Genomic DNA, 26,480 nt, shown 5'->3' on the forward strand with positions numbered 1-26,480 from the left:
CAGAAGCTTCTGTGGCTGTTGTTTTACAGGTGTGTCTGCAGGGAGGACTTTGGTGGATGTTGCACGCAGGCCCAGCTCCCATGGCAGGGGTGAGTAGCGTGTGCCTGCTGACCCCACAGGCTGAGCCCTCGTTTTGTGGGATCCATTCCTGGGAAACGGAAATATTTCTCTTAAGGTCCTCCAAGAAGGAAGAAGAAACCTATAGGAGCTAGTACATCCCTGGAGGAATCCAAACATCTGGAAAAACTCCTGAGTGGTGTGGACAGCCAGCATGGTGGGTGCATTTCCCTCAGCCTTCCCCTGGGACTCAGCAGCCGGGGGCATTGGCTGCACATGTGGACACACCGTGCCCGGCACAGTGGGAAGGCATCCATGCATCACAGGCCATGCACACCCTAAGATCCCCTGCAATTTCCCAGTCTCTGCGCACATCTGGAGGGGCCGCTCTGTGCAGGAGGGAGGGCCCTGGAGCAGCTCCAAAATGCTGGCCATTTTCCTTCTCCTTATCCATGTCTTCAACAAGTGTTGCCTGGAGCAGAATGGCACAGCACAGAGGAATTACGGTGTGCAGGCTCAGGGGTTTGGGTACTGAGCAGGCCTGTGCCAAAGGGCAGCAAGGTGCCTGCAGGCCCCAGCTCTGGGGGAAACAGAGAACATCCTGCCTGTATCCACCGTGCTGCCAGCTCAGCAGTGCAGCACAGCACGGGCTCACGCTCCCCATCACTCCCACAGATGCAGCCAGCACCTCAACACATTCTGACATCATCTGGAAAAGCATGAGAAGAGTTTTCTGCTGGGGAACACCTTGTTTGATTAAGTTGATGGCCATTGTGGCTGGTGCGGCACTGTGCCTGATGATGTGCTGTGCAGCAATCTGGTATTGCTGGAAGAGAAAATCGTGAGTGTTTTGCGATTCTCTGCCTCAAACAGCTTCCTTTAAATGCTGCTCATAGTCAGGGAACATTCCCAGAGAGTCTCCAGTGGAGCTGTGGCCAGTCTATGATTCTACAAATAGCTCTGCGGAGCTTCCATTGGCCTCTCAATTGCTGGGCCTTGTCCTTGGGGCCCTCTGGGGCAGCAGCCAGAGCTGGCTCCCACTGAGGCTGCCTGGCCAAGAGCAGCCCCAGGGGCACGGGGCAGAGGCAGAGGGAGGTGGGGAGGAGAAAGAGTAGGGCCGAGGTTGCCCTTGAAAGGCAGAGGCGCTCTGGGGCCCGCTCCTGGCCAGGGACCCTGCCCAGAGCCGTGCCCTGCTGGCCGGGGCCTTGAGGGGCAGCTGTCCAGCTGGGCCCAGCTGTGCCAGCAGCTCCAGCCGTGCTGGGGAGCCTTGCCAGCTCTGGGCCCTGCTGTGCAGGAGGCTCCCTGTGTGCCACTGGCAGCTGGGGCCTCAGCCACCTCCTCTCTTCACAGGTGCTCCTGTGCATCTTCAGAAAATTATCCTAAAAATAGAGACAACGACAACTTGACAATATAACCCAGCTCTTCACTTCTGCCCCTATCTGCCCTGCCGTGGCTGCACCACCATAATGAAGGCATCCCCAAATCCATCCCTCCTCAACGAGACCCTCTGCCCCGGAGTCCCCTGGTCCTGTTCCCCGGCCAGGACTGAAGGTGGGCAGCCCTTGTCTGGCAGGGCAGGGCTTGGCCCCTATTTTATGTTTAAATAAAGAAATAGAGTTTTCACAGCTATGTCCATGTGGTAGCACCAGCAAAGCCCCCCCGGCACCAGCACTGACTGAGCTCCATGCCCAGGAGCAGCCGTGGAAGGCCACGGTGTGGGCAGGCAGGAGCCAGGCAGGGGCTGCTGTGCCCAGCGGCGGGGCCCCGAGGGGATGGGGGAGCCCATGCTGAGCGTCCCTGGGCTGAGGGCAAATTTCCTTCCGGGGGATCATCTGGGCCTGGACCTTACGAGGCACAAAGGGATATTTTGGGGTCCCTGCAGAGGCGTGCAGGGATCTCTCATGAGGCACAAAGGAGTATTGATGACCTCTCCTAAGGTGTGCAGGGATCCCTCATGCGGTGGGCAGCAGGGTTAAATTTGAGGGGGTTTTTTACTCTTCTCAGCACAGCACAGGGACACTTGGCCGAGGTTTTGTCAAGCTGGGAGAAAGCCTCTTGCAAAGGCTTGGGCCCAGCCTGTGGGCACAGCGGGCGGGCGCAGCCCATCCCCTGGGCCAGTCCGGGCTGCTCAGGCCGGGCCGGGCCGGGCCAGGCTCGGGCCCCGGCAGGGAAGGGCCGCGGCCCTGGGCTCTGCTGAGGCTGCTGAGCTCCGGCCTGCCCTGTGCTGCAGCCCAACACATTGACAGCCATGGCCGTGCCCTGGGCCACCGCAGGCACCCGGGGCTACAGCTGAGGCCGCGCCTTCTCCCACTGAAGGGAGGCTGGCTCTGTTCCCTCGCAGGGCACAGCTTAGCTCCCAGCACCTTTGTGAACCTGCCTGCCGGGGAAGTGCTGGGGGGCAGAGAGTTCCAACCCTTCTCACTGGGAAGTGTGTCTGATTTTTTTCCCTCTAAATTTGTGTCCTGGCAGAGGTTTAAGTTTGCTTGCTCTCAGTAGGGCGCTTTTCTTCTTGGCAGTCAGTGGGGTTTCAATGCAGCCAGGGTTGAAGGAGGATCTCTGGCCGCTTGGGCTGTGGTTGTGGGACTGGCTTCAGCCTTCCTTTGGCTGTGATTTGCACCGGTGCTTGTGCAGGCATTTTACAGTAACTGGCTTCAGTTCTTTCCTCTTGCCCCCAAAAACCGAGAATAAACCTGTTTAGCACCAATGTTTGGGCTCCTAAACAGAACTGTTCTCATTCTACGAGTGTCACAGACACATTTTATGAAAAATCCTTTTTCCAGGGTCTTTTCTCCTGTGAAGCTGGGAAGCTTCAGCTTCTCCATGTTTTGTTGCTTTGGAATGTGATTTGGAGAATTGTTACCCAGCATGTGAAATTGTTTTTACTTGATGAGCAATGACAGCCACCTGTGTTAAAGCTGTGAACAGTCACAAGATTTGTTATTCATTCCTTTGCTTTCCCTTCCAGCTTTTTGATGAATTCTTTCTCTCTATTTAGTATAGTTGTAGTGTAGTACTTTAATATAATATCCTCATATATCAGCCTTCTGAAACATGGAGTCAAGATTCTCATCTCTTCCCTCATCCTGGAATCCTCAAACACAGGTATACCCAAGTCTTTCAGGCTTGCTCAGTGAATGAGCAGCTGATTGAAGTACAAAAATACTGAGAAACCCCACAGTCCCTTCCTAGGAAGAAACATCTCCCCATCTAAACCTCACCTGTCTTTATCCAGTTACAGGGGAAACAGACATATATATATATATATATATATATATATGTATGTCTGTAATAAAATAACTTCAGCTTTAAATGAAATCTCTGTATTTATCCTTTTCCTATGAAATTTTGGTTAGAAAGAAGTTTTATTTTACACAGTTACATTTAGTAAAGACATTAAATAACAGATGCTTTTAAGATGCCAAATACTGGAACTGCAGCAAATTCCTCCCTGACTGACATTCATGAGTGCCTGCTCTCAGGGAGGAATCAGAAGGTCCTGTCCAGAGGGTGAGAGCAGATGTATGCCCTCTTCTCCAGGATCTGCTTTGCAGCTTTTTTAATGGAATCATCCAGGTTTTCATCAGCATCTGTGGAGAAAGAGAGAAAAGTCAACTAAGGGACCACAAAGAGCTGTTGTAAATTTCTTTCAAGAAGTGTTTTTGAACACAAATGCAAGAGTGTGAGGGCCAGGAAGAAACTGAACATTCTCTATTGAAAAAGATTGGTTATTACAGACTGAGCTTCAGAGACCCAATGCCCAGCTGGTCAGTACTTCCCAAAGAGTCCAAATCCCTCATTTCTATCAGCTACTTGTCAGAAGTATATACATGAAATGTAGATATTATATTCCTCAATAAGGAACGCTGGCAGTTGGCTTTAGCTATGAAGTGAAGAGACTCTTTTCAACAGGTTCCAGCTCTGCTGCTTGTTTCAAGTAAAAGCGGAGCCAAACTCTTCTGTTGGTCACATCAAACTCACCTTTTTTTGATTACAGTCTGAAAGACAGAAGAGCGTAAGAACTATTTTATAGTACTTACATTTTTCTAATTGAGCCATGGCATAATTATTCTTGAAATAGGCTTCTGTGCAGAAGATATTTGTAAGAAACACCTGGAAAAGGAGTAAAACTGAGTTTAAAAATAGTGAATGAATTTCATAACAAAAACCATGTAGTAAGAATACAGTAATTGAAACATCTCAAAGCTCTTTGATGATGGTGCCCTGAACCCCAGTCATGTGCAGTGCAGCCTCAGCTGTCCCTTTGAGGCCAGAGAACTGCCAAGGCTCAGGGCTGGGATGAGCCTTCGCCCAAAAGCTACTCCAAGACTGATTGGGAATCAATCCAGAGCAGGGCTCACACAAAGAGCAAAGTCTCAAGGCCAAAGCCAAACCTTCATCACGTTGGATTTGTTTTCACACTGATCTGGAGCAAATTTTTCTTGTGCTGCAACACCACTGTTACCATGAAACTTTACATGAGCTACTAAATAAGCACTGTCCTGTCCTGACCTGAGCTGTGCTGCCCAAATACTGTTGTGCTTATGTGTTTTTATTAATGATTATATGGAAAGAGCTTGGGAAGAACTGCATGGTGTTAACAGATTTGAGAGAACGTGCAGAGTTGTGGTGAGGTTCTAAATGTCTGTGTATGTGTTAAAGAAGTATTTTAAACATGTTGAAAGTGTGCAGCTCAACAAGCAGAGCCCCTGAGAGGCTCCTGCACTCTGGCAGGTTTAGCCACGTTCTGCTGCACTTTTATGGGAGAGTTTGCTGTAATTCCCCAGAGATGCAGCCTGCCTGCTGCCAGGAGCACAGCCTGAGTGGGAATGGTTGGTGCTGAGGGACACTCACCTCGTGGTCATGGTTCCTGAGCCCGATGCTGATGGAGCGGCTGGCCCGGGAGATGGCTGCAGTCATTGCATACAAATTAATCACCACATCTGCCACTCTCTTCAGCACCAGCTGCTCATCCACTATTGTCTGGGAGAGAGAAAATCATTATCTGCTTGTGGTTTGCCAATTTAAAACTTTAACCAAATATCACTGTCCATACTTCATGTTTAGGTCCAGCTTTATTTCGCATAAACCGGTTCTAGCCTAGGTCAGAAATTATCATTGTTTTTGGGTTTACTAAGCTGCACCTTTTAAATTCTACTTGTAAAATTGTAATATTGATGTGTGCCTTAAACCACTTTGTTAAATGCCTGTAGCAGCAGGATTTGTGCTTACACAAGAAGAAAACAACCAATTCACTGAGGGTGCTGGTACTTTGGTTTTGGTTCTAACAATGTAACTTGCCCATTACACTGAGTACCTAATGTCAGTGTGTTTTCTCACACCCAGTGAGAAGGTGTCATGTGAAGGAAGTGCTGGTCCTGCCACACTCAGTCCCCTGCAGGTTCCAGTGGGGCCCTGAGCATAAACTATTCAGTAACAAAGACAACAGACAAAATAAATAGTTACCTTGCCAAACCTACTTAGCAGGCCCCTGACTGTAGTTCCAAAATAATAAACGTTTTCTTCAAGTTTCTTGGCATTCTCCTATAAAACAAAACACAAAATAGAACAATTTGAGTAGTCTTATAACAGAAAAGCAACATACCCCCACCCCCTTTAAAGAGGATACTGGATTTTCTCTTTTTTAACATTCATCCACCTTGCTGCTAAAAGCCAGACAGGCGCATTTCTTTCTCTCAAAGATCCATTACAATTTTCTGGAGTTTACCCTCAGTAACTTTTAGTATAGGCTTATGATAACAAAAGTAACTAACAGAACGCCCCATGAAAAATATACCTTATCTTTTTCCTATTAACAGAACATTCATTTTTGGTCATAAAAACCTTTTCCTAAGTGATTAAGCAAGTATGTGTATGTGTAATTCACAGTCATTCTGACCTGAAACTCTGTTCCAATTAAACAGGAAAAACTCCTGTTTTGTAACTAACCTTATAACAAAGGGCAGCCATTAAAAACGCTTTCATATGGTGAAGGCTCAATTTATACAAATTATCCAAATGGATCTAAAACTGGATTTGGTATAAACACAGGCTTAGAGCAGCCTTCATCCTCCCTTGATACCTGGACAATAACTGTAACTTCTTACCCTGTCATGGTGCCAACATCTGCTTACCCTGGAAAATCTCACTGCCCCTAGGTATACATTTTGGTTTGCAAAAACAGGAGATGAAATTGTGGCAAGCAGCAAAGGGAACAAACACAAGAGCTCAGCAGAGAGGCCCTTACCTGGAGGCTGGGATGCACCACCCCACTGTCACCTACAAGCCCCAGATCCACCTTCCTGCCCAGGGTGTCCTGTAACCTGGTCAGGAACTCCCCCAGCGCCACTCCCACGTTTCCTTTCTTGATTGCTCTGAAATGTTGGGGAAAGAATGGCTGTTAAAAAAAATTCCAAGAGGTTCAGACACAACCAGTTGGAATTCCAAATACTTTAGCACCAAGTCCTGATCCACTGCTGTGAAGTCTGGAGAACAACTGTGGAGCCTTAAGAGTCATCAGCTGCTCTCCAAGACACCCACAAGGAATTCCAGAGACCAGTACTCAATATGCACAATGCAGCTGTTGTGTCAATACAACTTCATTCAGATACAAAATATTAATTACTGGTCTTGAAAGAAATAATTACAGCTTGTGTAAAAGTCCAAGATAAAATGCATTAAATGCTACAATTCCTAAATCTATGAACCATCCCATTAAAAACACAGAGTCCCTGTAACAGTGAACTTTTACAGACAATAAATAGAAATACTGCAGGTATTCCCTGCAGTTTGTCCTCTTATCTATAAAGTTATCTGATTCTGTTTAGTTTATTTAAAACTATTAAGAATAAATAAGAACATACTTAATTTTGTCAGTTAAGATCTTCCCTGCATGCTGCATCCCTGTCAGTGCAATGTACATTCTCAGGATTTCATTGGTGCCCTGGAAAAAGCAGAAGAGAAAGTGAGAAGGTGGGTAACCAGAGTTTACAATAGTGTTTTCCAAGCAGGTCTGTTGTGCCCCTGTGCTCTTCCCACTGCTCCAGTATCACATGATGACTCTCCCCACACATAAACTGCCGCCTTTTGCTTTATCTCAGTTTTAATTCTGATTTCATGGGGCATTGCAGAAGTTGAGCCCCTCATCATTAAACACACAAATATACCCCAATGTAAAAGAAAACAGACAAAATGCATTTTGATTAAAAATGCTCTGCACTGTTCCAGTGAAGGAATATTTGAATAGTTGTAGAACTGCTCAAAATGAGCTGAGTTAAAATCAAGTCTGACAGTGACTCTGATGTGCACATGATGGGTCACTGACAATCCAGCTTGGAAAGAGAACAAGCTTCAGAACCAACCTTTCTTTTAATTTAAATAGCCATCAATAAGTTAATTAAATGTCTAAGTTGATCTTTTATGAGTTTCTCTGCTTCTCTTGTGAGAAGCACACAAGAGGAAAGGTTACTGCTGTAACTCACACTGTGGTCAGTCTGTAAAAGCCATCATAGCTTATTTTATTATAGGGAACTACTATTGATATTCCAAAGAAAACAAGGTTAGTCCTGCAGTTTTACTGTTAGAGACTTTGCAGCTGAAGGAACAAGATCCTGGTCAATCAAACCTTCAGGTTTCTACTCCCCTTTATAGGAGGTGTGAACTGCAGTTTGCAGAAAAAGGGGATCCTGGTACTTGCCTCAAAGATGAGCAGGATCCTGGTGTCTCTGAGGTAGCGTTCATAAGGATAATCCTTCATGTAGCCAAGGCCTCCAAGGATCTGCAGAGCCTCACTCACACATGCCCAGGCACCTTCAGAGCTGAACACCTGCCATGGAACAGGGTTTGATCAGCAGAGAGTAGATAATAAATCAGCAATAAACACAGGATGCCCTGCTCTGGGGTTGTATCCACAGGACACTGCTGCAGCGTTTTCTGTGTGTTACACCGGTCCTGGAGCAGTATCCCTGTGGCTCAGGGGTTTGTCAAATTTAGTGATGCAATGCACAGGGCACTCTCCACATTCCAGGGACAGGGGCAGCCCCACACAGGGAGAGCAGCTGCAGCTGCTTGGCTGGAGCCCAGAGCAGGAGTTTTCTGCAGTGACCATGAGGGACACCCTGACAGCCACAGCCTGGATATTCCACAGGGTTTGTTGTGCCATCAGCTCCCTGGGAAAGCTGGCACAGCAGCAGCTTGGCCAGGATGGCAGCTGGAGTGTGACTGAGTGTCCCAGTGCTCATGTGAGGCCTCCTCAGACGCCAGCTCAGCGGCTGTGACATTCTCAACCTGTTCCCTGCTGGTTTTATTTTGCACGAGTCTGAGCTTGTGGGGTACAGACAGAACAGTATCTGTCATTCCACCTGGCTGCAGTGCTTCTCTCCTCTAAATGCAGCCCTGAGTTCTCAGCCCTCTGCAGGCTGAACACTGAGCCTTTTCCCAGCCCTGGTTACCTTGACCATGGCAGCCTCGACGGAGCAGTCAGGGAAGCCTGGCCTGTCCATCATCCCTGCAGTCAGGTAAGCCATGCTCTCCATCACGTAGGCTTTCACAGCCATCAAACAAAACTTCTCCTGCCACACAGCAACAGGAGGAATCGTACAGAAATTCAGATGCAAAAGTCCACAATCAACCCTCAAACTTAAAAAGACCTGCAGTTCTTATATGTTTTACATCATCAAATTAATCAATCAATAAAAAGTACCACTTTGAAACAACAATAAATAAAAAATACTTTTATACATTTATCATTCTGGACATTTAAAAGATCAGTGTACAGAAGTCAGCACCAGGTTCACACAAATTTCTAGCAAATCCTTTAAACCAGTACAGCCAAAATACACCCAATGCAATCTATGTCCTGGCACTTCGCACAGAGATTTAGGTGTTTCATGTTTTGTTACCTGAATTAATCCAAACTGGCTGAGTTTCTTATTGAATTGTTTCCTGGTGCAAGCATACTCTGATGTCAGTTCTTCAAAGAAAGAAAAACAAGTCATTCTCAGAAGGGCTGTGACAGACCATTCCAGCAGCTGGTGTCCTTCCCTGGGCGGTGACATTCCAGTCTGTGCCCAGGAGCCCCCTGGCTGTTCCAGAAGCAGCACTTTGTGAAAATCACCCTCACACTGATGTTGTTGACCAAGTGTGGGACCAGCCTGTCAAAGGCTTTTGAACCAGAGGTATGAACCTGTACTCTTAAGAGAAGTGATCAGGTTTGGTGCTAATTGGTTAGAGAGACTTCTGTTACTGTTTTGGCTAATAATTGGCAGAAAGCAGTTTTAGCCCTAGTTACTGTGTGCAGCTTTGAGCCAGTTATTCAGGTGGGAGGTTCCAGGGGAGATTACACCTTCTAAAATCAATAGTACAGAGGTTTTTTTGTTGGGAATAACATTTTACCTCAGGGAAGTCCAACAGAGGCAATAACCTCCCACTCTATGAACTGAATCTACACTGTACAAAAGGAAAAAGACCTTTATTTCAAAACCTCTGCAAGCAGGCTTTTAATTTAATTTTTCAAAACCATATTTTCGTGTTTTAAAGATATCAAAGCCTGTTATGACAAGGTCAAGACTCCTGCTCCCACTCTGAATGTCTTGCATGATCTGCCTCAGGCAGAGCAGTTTCTGCTGGCACCCAGCCATGCAGAGCTCCCAATTCACCCACCTATCAACTTCTTAATCATTCCAGCAGATGCACTGCCCATGCTAAATCTTCCACTGTTGAGGATATTCATGGCAACCTGTGAAGAAACAGATGGGGTTTAGGCCACATTCTCCTTAGGTCACTGCTTCCTGCTTCTGTGTTCCCTGGATTTCACTCCTCACTGGGACACACTGCCAGTCCTGGAGAGTGCCCTCACATCAGCCACCACAGCTCTCAGCATCCCAAGGAAAATGCTTCAAAACTGGGCTTTTCTTGCCACCCATTACATCCAATTTTGTATCTGAAGTAGATGATCCGGTGACTTGGAAATAATCTCTAATTAGATGAAGGTAAAATGTAGATAAAAATGCATTTATCTGCAGCTGGTAAACAACATTCCAGCTGGACAGCACGGCTCCAGTTTATCAGATGAAGAAAACCACAGTATTTCTCCTTGCAGCTGACCTGTGATGGCTGCTCTCTGCCTCAGGTGGCTTTCAGCAACACATCACAGAAGGGATAAGAAAGGAGGTATAGAAATGAAATACAGACCAATAACGTAAAAAAAATAGATTTTGGAGTCTGGTGTCTGTAGTGTTGTTTCTCAACATGGGTGACTCATGTCAAAGCCTGTTAGGAAAGAAGTCACTGTCCTACATTTTAACTTGTCAGGAAGGCACCATAACAATCTTCTTTTAATCTCTACTACATTAAGGAAAATAATTTCTTTTAGCACTTAGGCCTGGACTTGCCTGCTACAGCAGGAATAAGAAATGGAGAAGGAGTAAGAGCAGGTTAGCAACTCCCCAGGTCACACTCTCAGAGAAAGGTTACACTGCAAGGCCACCTGTGGTTTTCTCTCCTGGGGTCCTGCCAGCATTTCCCTGTGCAACAGGGCAGCCCTGGAGAAGCACCTGACAGCCAGGGCACCTTGGAGCTGGGCATGCCTCCAGCACTCCCTGTGACATCCACACAGCCTGTGCCAGGGTGTCTCCCTTCCCACATTCTGCTCTGGAACCAGCAGAGGACATGTCCTCCATTCAGGGCAGAAGGGCAGCTGAAGTCACTCCCTCTTCTGAGGGGACACCACAACAAACAACCAAAAGCCCAACAAGAAGAGAAGAAACACAGAAATCTGAGATGATGGCACACTGTGCACTGTCCAGTGACACCAATTTACAGATCAATGGGGGAATATCTCCTCCTGTACCCTAGAGTGTGGCAGTGCTCACACCACCCACAAGGAAACTTCAGCACGGGGGGAAACAGCCTCCTTCAGACTTCTATAAATCACCAGTAGTTATTCTCCACTGCTTACCTTAAATCCCCCTCCAACTTCTCCAATTACATTCTCTATAGGCACTTTGGTGTTTTCAAAATGTACTTCACAGGCTGAAACACAGAATTAACACTTGATCAAATATGACACAGAAATACTTAAAAGACATTCAGGAACTTAAGTCACTATTTGTAGCAGGAAATGAAGTCTTCCTAATGCATTGTTTATGACAGAATTATACATGCTTCGCCAAAGAAGTGAGAATTTGGGAAAAGGCTGTAGTTGACATCAGTTATTGATGTAAAATATTTAAAATATTATGAATATACACTGTGTAAACAGAGAACTACAGTTTGGTCTTTATTTCTAGTTCTAAGGAACTGACTGAACAGTCACCAAGATGGTGAAAAGATGCAATCATTACAAAGCTTAGAAGAGCTGAAGAACGTGGACTTCTAGATTAAACCTATTGGCCACTGAGACTCCTGAATAATTTCTTTCACTGCACAGTGAATGAACTCCACAAATTGGATTTCTTATTTCAGACCCTGCGTCAGGAAGGGCTCCTGGGAAAAGCCAGCTAAAGAAACATGAAACTTATACTGTAACATGGAATACGTATTGATTTGCCCCTGAATTCAGATGATCCAACCAAAATAAAACCTTAAACTATGAAAACAAGTTCTGCTAACAGTTTTAGGTGGCTCTTACTGTTGGAGCCTCGAATGCCCAGTTTATCCTCGGGTTTCCCATAGGTGACGCCCCCGAAGTCCCGCTCCACGATGAAAGCAGTGATTTTATCCTTCACCTGCCCGTCCTTGTCCACAATCTCTGTCCTGGCAAACACTGTGAAAATACTGGCCAGGCCACCATTGGAGATCCAGACCTGTTTTGAGAGAGGGAAGATGTGTAAGAAAGGTAAATGTGCTGATTTTGTGGGCACAGCCCTCCAGGGTTTTGTAACAGGCTGGGAAAAGAACAGAGTGCTGAAAAATTGCTGTTCCTTCCCTTCAGTTCTAATGAGGGTCTGCTCCCAGGGTGAGCACATTTCTGAGGAGAGCTGACCACATGTGCTCAGTTTAGAGCAACTTTAAAACCAGAATGTAGTATCAATATGCATTAAATTAAAATCCACAGTGCATTTCCACAAAAGCTGGTCCATCCTGCTGCTGCTGGCACCTGAGAGATACAGGGGCAATGCAGACTGGACAAACCCTGTGGCCAAAAATTAACTCTGATGAGAAATTCTCTGATCAGCCTCTCCCCCAGGGTGGGTCTCTTCACACCACAAATGGATCAACAACTACAGACCAAGTCTGCAACGCATCTAATACTGCTGAAACCAGGACATCTCTGATTTCTTCAAGACTGGCTTTTGTCACGGTTTCTTTTAACAGAAAGGTTCCAAGCAGACCTATTTCTAATTAAATATCAAGTTTTATTTTAAAATCTAGCCTGCAGAATGAAGAGATGTCAAATACAGGTTCAGGTTTCCTTTTACCTAAGCTGTCATGGAAGGGGCTGATTTACTAAGAAACCAACCCGCCCTGAAGCTGAACACACAAATGGCCAACAGAGAAAGAACCCAGGGTAGTTTTCCATTTTCCTTACCAGGAGTTTAATGCAGTAATTCTCTAACAATAATTTTCTATTCCCTTTGTGCCTAATCTTTTTGACAGGGTCATTCTCCTCTAGCTTGGAAACCTCCCAGTTCCAGACTGATGCAAAAGACAAGAACACTTCCTACATTTGTAAGAAACCCCTTTCCTGTTCCCAGTCTGTGAGTAGGTACCTTGGAGCCATTTAACAGGAAGTGTTTCCCATCTTCACTCAGGGTTGCCCTTGTCTGGATGGATGCAGCATCACTCCCACTAGAAAACAAACAAGTTACGAATGTTTAAAGAAGTAAACATGCTTTAAAAAAACAAAACTGCATATTCCCCCTCTTCCTATTCTGTAAAAAGGAGGGGGTCTCAAATAGCAGTATATAAATTTTAGCTTTTAACTAACAAGCAAGCTCACTAGATTGAACAGTTCTAAAAGTTACCTGAGGGGACATTTCTTCTCATTACCATGTTATCAGGATTATAACCTGACCAGAATGTGTAGAATGCCACAAAAGCAACATTTTGGAGCTACACTTTGAGCTATGTGAACACACAATGAGCCTCTCACTTAAGTGACAACAAAAATTCTTCCTTTTAGTTTTGGTAGCTCCTTCAAAACAGGCTTTTATATTTTGAATAAGAACTGAAAGCATCCCAGAACAGTCACAGCACATTATTTCTGACGTAGCACAAAGCATCCTTTCAAGTAAATGAATTCCTGGGATGAGAACAAGAATCAAGGATTTCATGGACACTGCCAAAAGCAGCATGCTGGGGAAAGAGTAATTGGAGTGTTCCTTGAAATACCAAAACTAAGCCACAGATGTATATACTGAAGCCATGGGCCCCAGATAAAGAAGCCTGAAGGTATGAAGCAATGCAGCTAAGGCAGTGAGCCCCTGTGGGGCTGTGGGGCAGCAGCACCTGCCGGGCTCGGTGAGGCAGAAGGCAGCAATGTGCTCCCCCGAGGCCAGGCGGGGCAGGTACTTGGCCTTCTGCTCCTCGGTGCCAGCAATGAGGATCCCCTGCAGAAACAAGCACAGGAAACTTTGCAGCATCACCCTGTGGGAAAAGAGAGGGAGCTGACAAGCTCCAGCATGTTCAGAAAACTTCATCTGCAAGTTTTATGGCATAGCAAGAGACAGTTTAATCAACAAGACTGTATTATTTGTCAGTCATTAAAATATTTTTTCATTAGCATTCTCTGCTCAATTCCACAAGGAATCTTCTCTTGCTATAACAAACTGAGTGTGGTTTCAAGCTTCTTTCTGCCATCCACCCAGCACTAAAAAGGTAAATACCTATGGCTATATTCAAGTTCAAAACTGACACACTTTCTCTCAGATGAGTTATCTCCTCTAGGCCCCCCAACATGCAGCCCCAGCCAGCCAAAGTTCCTCTTTTCTGAATTCTTTCCTTCCTCATCACCTGAGCCCCCCTGATACTGCTTCAATTCTATTTATTCTAGGTACTTTAAACAAGTTTAGCCAATTTAAAAAAAAAAAAACAACTTGGACTCATTCACCTAAGAACAATTATCCTAATAGTAACTTCCTTGTGTACTTCCTATGCAGCCTTTCTGTCTCACACTGAACCAGTGGCAGAGGCTGCTGCAGACACCAACAACCTGATTTATGCTTTGCCAGTAATTCTGATTTGCTCCCCCTAAGCCCCACATTTTTCACTTCACCTTTTCCATGCAATCTGTGCAGAAGCCCTGGCCCCAGAGCAGCAGCATTACCTTCAGCCCAATGGCCTGGTGAGCTGCCAGGGTCACTGCAATGGAGCCATCCAGGGAGCTGATTTCTCCCAGACGTGCATACATGGTGTTTGACAGGCCCAGCCCACCTGGAACAGGCACCAGGTTTTATTTCAGTACATTTTTTGTGCCACTTCCCCGCTCCCCCAAAAATCCATTTCAAGTACAGAAATACAGGAATGTAGCAGCTTTAACTGGAGAGGTACAAAAGCGGCACAAAATGCACCCCTAGATGTTCTTCTGTGGCATTTACTCACCATATTCCTCTGGAATCTGCATGCCAAAGAGACCCAGGTCCTTCAGTCCTTGTAAGGTTTCGGGTGGGATTTTTGCATCTTGATCGATTTTCTTCGAGTCCACTACAAATACAGAATTTTTTTCTCATTTGACACTGTGTTTCTCAGTGCCCAGAGCAGCTGGGAGGCTACAGGATTCCCCCACCAGGGCCACAGTCACTCATGACCCTTCTCATTCCCAGCTTCACAAGAATTTCTTCTTTCTAGCTTCAGCCTGACCATCCTGTTTGTCCTCACCACATATTCAGGAAAAAGACTTGCAAATGGGAAAAATACAGCATTTATTTCATTTTCTCAAACATTTCTACTGGTTCTGCATGCCAGCAGATTCCAAGACTGGAATAAGCAAAGTATTTTCAGGATTCTCTATCTGAACTAAGTCTAGGTCGTGAATACAAGAAAAAAAAAAGTACATAAATGAGGAAATTAGAAAATCTTGTTCTTAGGAGATTTTAGATTCTTGGGGGATTAAGAGAGCTGTTCTGTACCATGGCAGTGAAAACAAACAGGAATCATACTTTCTCCAGACTCCATAATTTGACCCTTTTATTCCTTCCCTAAACATCAGGCTGTTTACTCCATGAACCATGTTCCCCCCCACAGAGCAAAGAGTTAAAAAATGTAATTTGAATAAATCCTTTATTTACTGTCAGTGAGCAACACTACAATTTTACAGTTAAAATCACCTGGATCTTGCCAATTGTGATGTGTGACAATCACTGGCTTCTCCAAACTCCTACAGAGTTTGGAAAACCTCTGTCAATGGGAAGGCTGAGACAGTGCTGTTTAACTGCCCCAGAAATTGCTGTCTGTGCAAACCACTATTCTGCAATTGCTCTGGAATTGGCTTATCCAAGGCAGCACGAATGGAAGGACACCCTGCAATGCTCTCTGGAATGCAGATGGTAATAAGGCCTTTCCCAAATGGAATTATTACTCTAATACTGAAAAAACAGAAATGCTTTTGATTTTTCATAACTCCTCAACGAGCCAGCATTTCTGAGTATCTCTGCTGCATTTTGCCACGGTCAGTTTTACCAGAGTAGGACAGCTATAAAGTTCTAGGAACTAGAACTAGGAAAAAAAAAATCACAATGTATGAAGTAGTTAGAAGCACAATTCAGCTGAGCTAAAACCAATTTCAAATCCTATCTTTATCCCAGAATTCTTTTACATCCTTGGTTTTTCCCGTTTTGGAGATTTAATTCTTCTGATCAGCACCCAAATACTTCCCAAAAAAGCCACAAATGGACATGCTACAGAATCAGCATCACTGTGTGAGCAGCAATAAATGCATAAACTAAATTAAATGTTTGAAACACCTTATGGAACTGCTATAGTGAAATAATTTTGTAATCACTAAATCACTTGCATGGATAAAAACACAATAATATACCTTCTTCATTGAAGAACTTTTCAACAGGTCCCACAAACTGGTTGATTTCTGCCAGTTCTTCATTGCTAATTTCTGGGTAAGGAAAAACTTCTTCCTAAAATAGAAGAATAGGAGAATTATTTAATAATTTTTAATACACGAACCATGCAGTTAAAATAAAAATCATGGGAGATATGCCTTGCAAAGACTCTAAAACACTGTGCAAATTAAGAATTGTGGAAAATGTCCCGAAACAGAAATAGGGCTCCACAGGACCCAACTTTATTTCACATCAAAACCAGACCAGAGGGTGTTAACTGAACAACAGAAACATGAGGGAGAAATCAAGAGATCTTTTAAGAACTACGAGGATGCAAAAGTTCTTCATCACCCATGAGTTTTAACCCTATTCAGGGACTGATAAAAATGAGTTTGATGTTTCCAAAGCTCAGCCCATGAGCACTGTCCCTTGCGAACACCCAGCACATTTCACCTGCTAATGCCTCGAGGACAAAGGTGAGTGAGCCCCACCACTCCTTATCATCCCCAGGGTGTTCTGGCCATGAACTGGAAGCAGCACAGCCTGACAGGTTGGAATTGGTAAAAAATACAAACAAGGAACACAAGGAGTGGGAGGCTACGTGAGAAGAACACTTCTGATTTTTACTGCCTTTCCCCTTTTAAACAGAAGAATTTATCTCTGTCCACACAAATCTGTTCATGGTACTCTGAGCAATATATCAGCATCAAAAATTCAGGACCTGTGAAATGTTAGAGGTTTTCAGAAAGCTGCTGTGTTGAAACTTGAGGGAAGAAACACCCGAGACACATCTGTAGAGGGGTTTAACACAGTGGAGCCTGAGTGCTGCCTGTTTTAACACCTTATCTGACAAGCTCCATTGCAGGAGACTTTATTGCTCAACTCATTTCAGTGGATTTGAATTATTCCTTCTTTCCGTTTACTTCACCCTGCAATCTCTGATAAATGCACACTCTAAGCCCTGCAGTAACAAACTCTGCTTAATACAGCGTTCCATCTCAGATTTTAACTTCTTTGTCCAGTGGCATCTCAAGGCACCACAAGAACACCAATCTTTCCTACCAAAACTGTAGGCAGAGATTTACATGAAGCCTCCATCCTTGAAGAACAACCAGAGGACGAAGTGATCCAAGTTCAGCGGCATGCCCAGAGGGGGAGCACGGCCACAGGCAGCGCCCAGGGGACCCGCGGGGCTGGCAGGCACAGGGGCTCTCGGCGTTGTTTGGGTCACTCTGAGCCCCATCGCCTGTTCTGTGTGCAAAGGCTCCCTTCAGTTACCCGGCTGCAGCTGAGGGACACACAGAGCCAGGGCAGGGAGCTCCGCAGGGCTGGACCCGGGGGCTGCGGGGCAGCCGGGCCGGGCCGGGCCCTGCCGAGGGCTCACAGCAACGCCCGCAGCCCGGGCTGGGATGAGCAGCTGGGAAAGGCCCTGGCGCTGCTGCGGACGAGCCCCCGGTGAGTGCCAGCCCCGCTGTCCGCCGGTGAAAGGGCAGCGACCCCCGGGCGCGGCCGGCCCCCACCGCCCCCCGCGGACCCACCTTGCGCAGCGTGCCGAGGAACAGCTCCTTGGCGAAGGCGCGGCGGGGCGCGGCCGTGCGCAGGCCGCGGGGCCGGCCCGGGGCTGGGGCTGGAGCTGGGGCCGGGGCCGGGCGGAGCGCAGGGCCCGCAGCAGCAGCAGCACCGCGCTCATGGCCGCGCTCGGCGCTCCGCTGACGGCACCGCCGAGCGCCCGGCCCCGCCGGGGCGGGGCACGGCCCGCAGCCCCACAGCCCCGCGGCCTCACCGCCTCACGGGGCGGCGCTTCGCTCGCAGGAGCCGCGGGGATGTGCTCCATCCGGGTGACCTGCGGCGGGCACGGCCCCACAGCCCTGGGGCGCTTCGCTCGCAGGGCCCGCAGTAACGCCGCTCACGGCTTCCTCACGGCTTCCTCACGGCTTCCTCACGGCTTCCTCACGGCTTCCCTGGTGCCCTCCCCTCCCCGGCCCGGCAGCTCTTGCCCGAGCCGCACGGTCCCGCCGAGAAGCAGCTCTTGGTGCAGCCTTTGAATCGCCCTCATGAAGCGAAAGCAGCGGAGCAGGCCAGCCCGCGAGCAGCACCGCAGGCAGGGATCGCTGCTTCCCCTCCTGGAGCTGCGGGACAGCCTGGGCTGCAGCGTGGAAATCGCCCCCGAATCTCCCAAATCCAAGCCTGACTCCCCCTGCTCCGTGTGTCGGGAGCCGGGGCAGGATGGTGTGAGCAGCTCCAACCTCCCCTGAGCGGCCCCGCACTCCTGCAGCCCTTCCCACGCATAAATAAGTGTCAAAGACCTGTCTGCTCGCTGTGCCCTGCGAGAGCGCTGCCCTGCACCGAGCATCCCCCTCCTCCTTCACTTTCCCTGCCATCCCTCTGGCAGCGGGTTTTGTCTTTTTTTAAAAAACCCAGGTGCCAAACCTGTGTGAAATTACTGATATTCACTGAAATCTGGCTGAGAAGCACTCAGTGCTCCCCTTCTGTACGGGAGGTCACGGTCAGTTTTGTGGCACCATCACCCCCCAGCCGCTGCCTCATCTGCAGGTGGCTGGGGCTGCTCACCGACACAGAAGGGCTGTTAAAGGCGTGTTGAGCTTCATTTACTCAAGGGTAGAATTAATTTGTTTGAACTATTTATTTCAGATAAAATAATCCCTTTAAAGGCTGCTGCTACTCTGTCATTTTAGGCATGTCCATGTCCACCTGCCTTCACTTTGCTTTGGTCTGTGTGGAACTGCAGAATGTGACAAAATGGCATTTGCAAAAAGAACAAGTAAACACAGGCTTAATGAACTCACTTATTTTGCTTCCTGTACTTATGACTCATAAAATGAAAATCCTTTAATGTTGTAACCCAAATAAATTGCCATGTTGGTTGCCTCTCGACTGCACTGCAAGTAGGGAACAAGAAGGGCTGAGAGTGAGGGATCAGGAAAAGGTAAGGATGTGCTCAGCTTTGATTAAGTAACATTATCCTGCTTCTTTTGCTTTTGAAGGGTGGAAAAGCAAGAGGTGATGTCTAATGCTCCCGGGCAGCAAACAATGGGTGGGGAACGCTGAGCTGGGTGCAGCACTTGGCAGTCTTTGGGGTGCAGTGATGAGGTGCCAGTGCTTGATGGTATGGATAGAAGGGAACACGCCTCAGCCTTGTGACATGTGGGGTTAATGGGGCAGAGCCACACCATGTCCCTCTGAGGGGACCTGGGTGGCACTGCCACACCAGTGCCACATCCCAGCTCTGGGCAGGAGAGGTAAAAAATGATTAAAAAATTAGTTTTTTATCTTCCTGGGCAGGAGAGGTGCAGGTCCCACAACACCTGCCAGACTGAATATCAGGAATGAAAGGGTTAAACTGAGGCCACCCTCTCCTGAGACAAGTCAGGCAGGTTCTGGTGATGTAGGGGTGATGTGGCAGCTTGAAAGAAAGGATAAACAGAGCGTGGTACAAACTGCTTGAAGAAAATGATCCAAAGAGTGAAAACAAGGCTGGGCAGTTGGGAAGCACAGGGAAAAGATGCCTCATCATGAAGTTCACAAGAACTGAGGCAGCAGCCAGCACACCCCACCCTGTGTGTTCACTCAGCAAGCATGAGGATGGCATTGTGGGGATATCCTGAATAAATAAACACCTGGGGTTTTCCAGTCACAGGGGGTGATATCACACCCACAGCATGAAACTGCAGGTGGACCATCACTGGCACAGAGAATGCTCTGTCCCTGCGCTGGCACCAGTGGTGCCACACCACAGATCTTCTCCCATCCAGTGCTGTGTGTAACCACAGCTGAAATCACACTGCTGGCAGCTGCAGTTCTCTGCAGAATCCCTCCACCCTGACCTGACACATCTTCAAACTGCCTTGCACAGAACTGCACCATCTACTAAAAAAAAAGTTAAAACAGTATTTTTCTCTTTTGCTTCAGCAATATGCCCAACCTTTTCCTTTCCCCACTTTTATTTATGACTCCTCTCTGCTGTCTCTGCCACTGAGGTATTCATCCACATGTTCCCATCATTTCAGGTTCCCTTCCTGGGCCATCCAATCCCTCAGCTGTTACAGCTCCTCATAACCCACATTTTGTGAACAACCACAACTCCCACAGTGATGTCCATTTCAGCCCATTCCACACAGAAGCGGAAAAATTTCTTCCTGAGAAGGAATTAATGCAAGAGAAGTGGAGATCAGTAAATGACTACAATAAAAATACCCTTCAGCTTTCCTTTTTATTCTTCCATATTTTTCCAGCAGCTGCTTAAAAACTGGTATTCAGCAATAAAATGACCTGATAACATTTAGGTCTTTGAGACATAGATATTTTATTTACTGAAAAAGTGTTACTAAACCACTTTACAAAAACATTCACCAGGCTTTGCAGCATTTCCAGGAAAATGCATACAATTCCTCCTCTCTTTATGCAATCATTGTTTGCTCCTGTTCAAGCTGACAGATGGTATGAAAGTTTTGCACTTGACATCCATAATTGTCTTTCCCACAGGCGTGTGCTCATCGATGATGTGCTCATTGCATCACCTCCTGACTTGGAACATTTTTTTAAAAAGCTGTTTCACATATGAAATCCTGGGAAAGGTGAGGGCAGGAACGGGTATTTCCACTTTTGCTCCTGGTTGTGGGCTGTGCAAGTGATGTGATGTGTTTGAAACCCAGATGTTAACATGGTCACTGTATAAATACATCAATAAATTCGTCCAGGCTCTTGTCCATTCACACTGACTGGACTGTGGCCATCTAAGAAACCACCTGAAAAATAAAGACACATTCTGTTAGTCAAAGGGACTCTCACAACGTCAGGTGGCACTTGCAGGGAAATTGTCCATCAGCTCTGCCATGTTAGATTAAAAGGAAGCACTAAATTGCCTCATGTTTTGAAGTATTTTATATTTTATTTCACGCTATAATTTTTTTTAACAGCCAAATAAGATTTAGTTTCTCAAGCAAGGGAAAATGTGCCGGAGAGTGTATTGAAATCAAGTTTCTGGCTCAGCGAGGGGAGGTGACCTGAGCTCAGTGCAGGAAAGAAGCTGTTGCTGTGGGATTGCACCCAAGGAGCTGTGGGCCAGCCTGGAGAGTGCTGCCTTTATGTCACACACAGGGGACAGTGATGAGTGAGAGGCCAAGGCTGGCTATAAAAAGACCTTGCAGCAACTGGTTAAAGCACATCTTGGCACTATTAATGGATACAGAAGGGACATGGGTCAAGAAGCTCTTTGCCAAAATAACCTTCATTGCACTGTAATGTCAGAGACAAGGGAAGAGCTCCATGAACTCAAGAACATTTCATTAATAATTATTAGTACAATATTAATAAACTATTATTTACATTATTTATATTAAATAATTTAAGTATTTCTATTAAATAATTTATTTATATATTTATGTTAAATATTTCTATTATTAATTTAATTTATTATTTATTTATTAGTTCAATGAGGCATCTGTTTCTCCCTTTTCTCATCTGGGAAGAGAAACAGATGACCCAAAATGCCAGTGCTTTTTCACCAGCTTTTTTTCAAAGGCATTTCAAATTCCTGCAGTCAGAGGAATTGCTGAGGACATGTCCCCTGTGGTTCACTACTAATATATAGACAGGTTGGGTTTGTGGGGTTTTTTTTGTTTTTGTTTTGTTTTTTTTTTTTTTTTGTTGTTGTTGTTGTTATTGTTTGTTTGGGTTTTTTGTGGGTTTTTTTGCATGAAGCTATGCTGGCAGTCTGGAAATTTGTGAGGAGGGTAATGGAATATTGCAACAGCCCAGGAAACTGCATATTGTACTAGTAGAAAAAAAATAGTAAGAGCAGAAACAAAGTTTCCTCCTCCTTTAGGCACAAAATACACAAACAAAAGATTTTGAAAATGTACAGATTGGCATAGCAGAGGAGTTAGCACATAATCAAGGACATTTTTAAAACCTGCTGAAATGCCATGAAAATTCAGGGCTATAAACACGTGGAATGCTCCAAGTCTGAATTGGAATATTCAGCGCATTCGTCACTGGGCTGGAAAATGTTGCTGCTCTTCCAATTTCAGGGGTTGAAGGACAACAGAAGCATCTCAAACTCTGCTGATTGCAGGGGTGTGTTTGGTTGGTTGGTTTTTTGGGGTTTGGTTGGGGTTTTTTTGGATGTTATTTTTAATTACAGCAGAGTCATTTTTTGGAGCCTGGTGTAAGGGCTGAGGCAGAATGAGAGACACGAGACTACCAGAAAGATGGCAAGGACAATATACAGGATGAATCATTAAATAAAAATGTTCTTCCTTGTTGGAGATGGGCATAAAGAAATATTAGCCAGCAAGTGAAGGAATATCAGCCAAGAGAACACGGGGAGCTGGTGGAGGGGGAAGATGCTCAGGGGGTGGGCACCTCCCTTCAGGGCCCCACACTCAGCTGAGCTCTGCTCCTATAAAAAATCACTACAAAGTCAGACTGGCAATGGTTAAATGAACTAATTTCCAGCCTTGGTTCACTCTGATCCCACTGCTGAGTCACAGAACTCCTGCACCGTCCCTGCTTCTCCCACTTCCCTGGACACTCACCCAGGGCCCATCTCCTCATCAGAAACCAGGCACTGTGCTGTGGCAGAGCTGAGAAACTGCAGAGAAAAGACATTTCCATCATGCCCTCCTAATATTTCATTTGCCTTGGAATGAATTTCCTCTGCTCATCTTGTTAAAGACAGATTATTTTTGCTTTGCTCATTACACAGACCTGTCTAAAGCACTGTGTCCAAGGATGAAAAATAAATGAAAGCTCCAGTGGTGCCGTTACCCAGCAGAGCTGATGGATTGCACTCTCCTGTGGCTGCTTTCAGCTGCTGTGTCTCGTGAACCATGCTGCTAATTTCACATCTCAGTTACTGCAAAAATGCTAAATAAAGGTTTTGTTGTTGTTTTTTTTTTCCATTTTATCCCTAAAAATGTGTGATTATTCACATGGCAAAAATGATAAATCTAAAGATTTGAAAAAGTGAAGAAGTGATGGCTTCAAGTCAGCATCATGCACACACAACTTTCATTTAAGTCTTGCTTAGCTGAGGAAGTACTTCCAGCAGAAATATTAATTTAAGATTTTCCTAACTTTCATGACCAGCCTCATCCTGAAGTTGATTTACTTTTGCTGAGTAATACAGGATTTGTCTTTAATTCTTGAAATAATAGGAAACAGAAAGAAGGCTTACTTAAAAAAACTACACCTAACATGAATTTTTTGTGTGGTTCAGATATTTCTATTAAATTGGTTGTGCTATGTTCCCTTCCAGGAATTTTACATCAACAAAATATGGCACCAAAATCACTAAGCAGGGTAAAAATCCAGAAAGATTCCTTTGGAAAAGGTGTATTTAATGCAGCTGTAACACAGGGTGGAGATGAATAAAACACTACACAACTATTAAAATAAATATATGCTAAAATACCATACCTGTTTTTATGAAACTCTGAATCAAAATCAATCATTAAGGCCAACTGGAAAAAAACAAAGTTAAATAGAATTCATTGATTGTTAAGTCAACAAAAATCTGAAGAAAGATACAGATAAAACATTTGAAGATCTTTATTTTGTTTTTCTGTCCTTTTAATCTTGCATTTCTTTATTTCAACAAAAAAAAAAAAAAGGCAAAAATTCTTGGGAAAGAACCTGTTTTTAAAAAGTTGCTATTTAGAAGAGCTTGAGAAGTTGTTTATTGCATGACGACTCATTCCCACAATCTGTGAGTGCACTGCCACGTGCAAACCTCTTGTCTTCTCAAAATCTGCTAAAGTTCTACAAATCCTAATTTCTAAACCAGGAATAGAAGCATCAGTGAAGAACAGCTCTGCAAATTCTTCTACTTCCACTAGAGGATGTTTCACTGGTCACCTTCAAAGGGCTCCCACAGCTCAGAGTGGCACAGAGGATGATGGTAAGTGGGAACTTACCTACCAAAAAAAAAAATTGATGAAGATGTGCATCCTGAAATTACAGCCCTCCAGAAAGAGGTCATAGTTGACTATTCCCACAAAATAATTCAAGAATGTCCTAAAATTTGTAGAAAACAGAAGCAAACATAGTGTTTAGTTTAACTGACAGCTGAGCATTAGCTTGGCCAGGCTTTCCAGAACACACTACAATCTCCTGGAAAGGCTGGAAATGCACCAAGTTCAGGGCACAATGGAATATCCACAGGTGATTATCAAAGTGTAACTGCAATTCAAACACTGGGAAGGTCACGTGTGGCAAAGGATCCTTCAGGGCTGGAAACTGAGACACACAAACAGAGGACAAGGAGTAACTGGGCAGTACTTACTCGGTGCTGGGCTGAGGGGTCCGGGGCTCCCTGCCCGTGGCCACGAGGCACTGCCAGCTCCTGGGGGTTCCACGGAGCAGCCCAGGACTTGACCCTGGAAAGGACAAACGGGGCCCTGCCCAGGCAGGGCACAAGTGCCCTGGACAGTAGCTCCTGAGGCTGCCTGGGGTCAGCTGGACACACAGCCCCTGGGACAGAAGGTCTCAAAGCTGCCAGCACTCTCCGGGGCTCGAGGGGTTTAGGAATTGTCCACCAGGACCTCTGCCATGCCTCCCTGTCTGCACATCTGGGTGCTGGAGTCACTCTCTCCCTGTCTGCACATCTGGCTGTTGGATTCATTGCTCTTTAGTGACTCTAGAACTCAATTTATTTCAGCACTACCCCACCAAGCTGAGTGAGGACGGGTCACAGACTCCACTCACCACCTCCTCCACCTGATCCTCAGTTCCTGGCCCCTCTGAAGTGAGCAGCACAAATCCCACTGCCTCAGCAGGGCCAGGATACCATTGGAAGGAATTTCCTTAATTTCAAATATGAGGAGTTGAAGCTCTTGGATTGCATTAAATGAGAAACAAAGAGTTTTAAATTATTTATTTGATTTCTCCACATGATCACAGTTAGTTTTACATCAATAGGGTCTGTTACTACTTACAAACAGAATGCATATTAAAATGAAAGCACTCCTTTCTTCCCCAGAGTTACAAAAGGGGTCTCGAGCCTCCCCAGAACAGAAGCTTCTTGTAAGCATAATGATTTTTGAAGTCTTTAAGAGTCTGCATTCAAGACCTAATTCTAACAGTTTAATACAACTCAAAGCTGATTTAAGTTCCTAGCAGGAGATAGGCAACCTCAAAGTGACTGCAGACTTATAGTAATGCTAATTTACACACTATGTACAATTTAGATAATTCTCTATTCCCCCTACTGGTCCCATTTTCACCACCCCCTTTTCTCTTTTCCAAATTGAATCTTGTTATTGGTTCCACTTTTCTTTGAAATATATACACGAGAATCCATTTTTCAGTCAAGAAGTGTGATGGTATTTTACAAGGGAACAGCAAAATGCATGCTTAACTGCAGAAAACACACAGCTTCATATGGAACAGCAAGTCAACATCTAGAGATTCAGTGTTTAAATATCTGCTGACTGTCTTTCAGCTCATTTTATCAAGAAACAAGAGGCTTCTGCTGTATGCAGTACATGATGGGAAAATCATTCTACACTGTATGTTAGACTCTTTTTTTTAGCAATACAAGACGCACATTATATTAGGATGAACTTTGATTTTTTGTTTCTTTACATTGTTTTACATTTCATTCTTAACTTAAAAAAATAAAAACCCCAAATATATATTTGATTGTTGTCCCAGAAAAGATTTCTTTTGTTGTTGCCACACCTTCATTCTTTACGTTTCCCTTTCATTTGTCCAAATCAACATTACTGCTTTGCCACATCGTTTATGGGAAGAGAGAATCACGGTCAGTCTATGCAGTTCTGTACCAGTTTGTAATTGGCAATGGTATCTGATAAAAAACCCTCTCCATTCTACTCCTGTCTGCAGGCTGAAGAATTCATTTTAATTCATTTTCTTAACCCCAGGCAGTGTTAAGTGCTGGAATTCTCCTATTCTAGGCACGACCCACACTGCTCTAAGCAACTGTTGATCAAGGATGGAGTCAGAGAGGTTTTACTATGACCCTATACAAGCAGCAAAGGTCTGGAGACTTGTGCTGACACCAAGACACTTTTGTTTGGTTGGAGTACATAGAAACACATAGTCTAAGAAACAAAACAGAACAAAACTAGGAAAAAAAAAAAAGTAAAGTCCACTGTTTCTCCTCCCTGGCTTGAAAGAGCAAGAACAGAGTTTCCAAATCCCGTGCTCTCAGGTTACCAGTTTTGGTTTCTAACCAGCCTCCAAGTGATCTGTGATTTCACACTCCCTGCAGGCCCAGGGCAGGCACATTCTCCTCCCCAGTGTCCATGGAACCATGTGGAAATGTTTCTGTGCATGCACATTTGTGACATCTCCTCAACACTTTGGTTCACAAATACATTGACTGCACATGGAAAATCAGTGGGCAGGCATTAAACTGTGGCTCACTGTTTAAGCACAGAATATATG

General features: G+C 45.4%; 1 protein-coding gene and 1 long non-coding RNA gene across 2 annotated transcripts; one reads left to right on the top strand and one right to left on the bottom strand.

Moving 5' to 3' along the window:
- The first annotated feature begins 734 nt into the window (after positions 1-734).
- LOC135307172 (uncharacterized) lies at positions 735-1,686 on the top strand. Its single transcript, XR_010367894.1, has 2 exons — positions 735-898; positions 1,408-1,686. It is a non-coding gene; the product is annotated as an uncharacterized LOC135307172 (long non-coding RNA).
- A 1,714-nt stretch (positions 1,687-3,400) lies between these two features.
- LOC135307638 (complex I assembly factor ACAD9, mitochondrial-like) lies at positions 3,401-16,120 on the bottom strand. The gene is made up of 17 exons (XM_064432042.1): positions 16,031-16,120; positions 14,596-14,697; positions 14,321-14,427; positions 13,504-13,604; positions 12,765-12,843; positions 11,684-11,858; positions 11,012-11,085; positions 9,715-9,790; positions 8,955-9,025; positions 8,505-8,624; positions 7,751-7,879; positions 6,918-6,997; positions 6,302-6,428; positions 5,521-5,598; positions 4,909-5,037; positions 4,095-4,167; positions 3,401-3,644 (listed from the first exon to the last, which is right to left on the bottom strand). Exons 2-17 carry the CDS (start codon positions 14,615-14,617, stop codon positions 3,544-3,546), a joined length of 1,542 nt encoding a protein of 513 aa, XP_064288112.1. The 5' UTR covers positions 14,618-14,697; positions 16,031-16,120; the 3' UTR covers positions 3,401-3,543.
- Positions 16,121-26,480: the final 10,360 nt, after the last annotated feature.

This window comes from Passer domesticus, chromosome 9 (assembly GCF_036417665.1).
Source record: "Passer domesticus isolate bPasDom1 chromosome 9, bPasDom1.hap1, whole genome shotgun sequence".
Classification (NCBI taxonomy): Eukaryota; Metazoa; Chordata; class Aves; order Passeriformes; family Passeridae; genus Passer; species Passer domesticus.

Coding starts and splice junctions, on each gene's coding strand:
- LOC135307638 (XM_064432042.1), bottom strand. CDS start 14,617: ATGCAGATTCCAGAGGAATATG. Junction 14,428..14,595: donor GCAGATTCCAGAGGAATATG/GTGAGTAAATGC, acceptor TGCCTGTTCCAG/GTGGGCTGGGCCTGTCAAAC. Junction 6,429..6,917: donor ATCTTAACTGACAAAATTAA/GTATGTTCTTAT, acceptor CCAACATTTCAG/AGCAATCAAGAAAGGAAACG.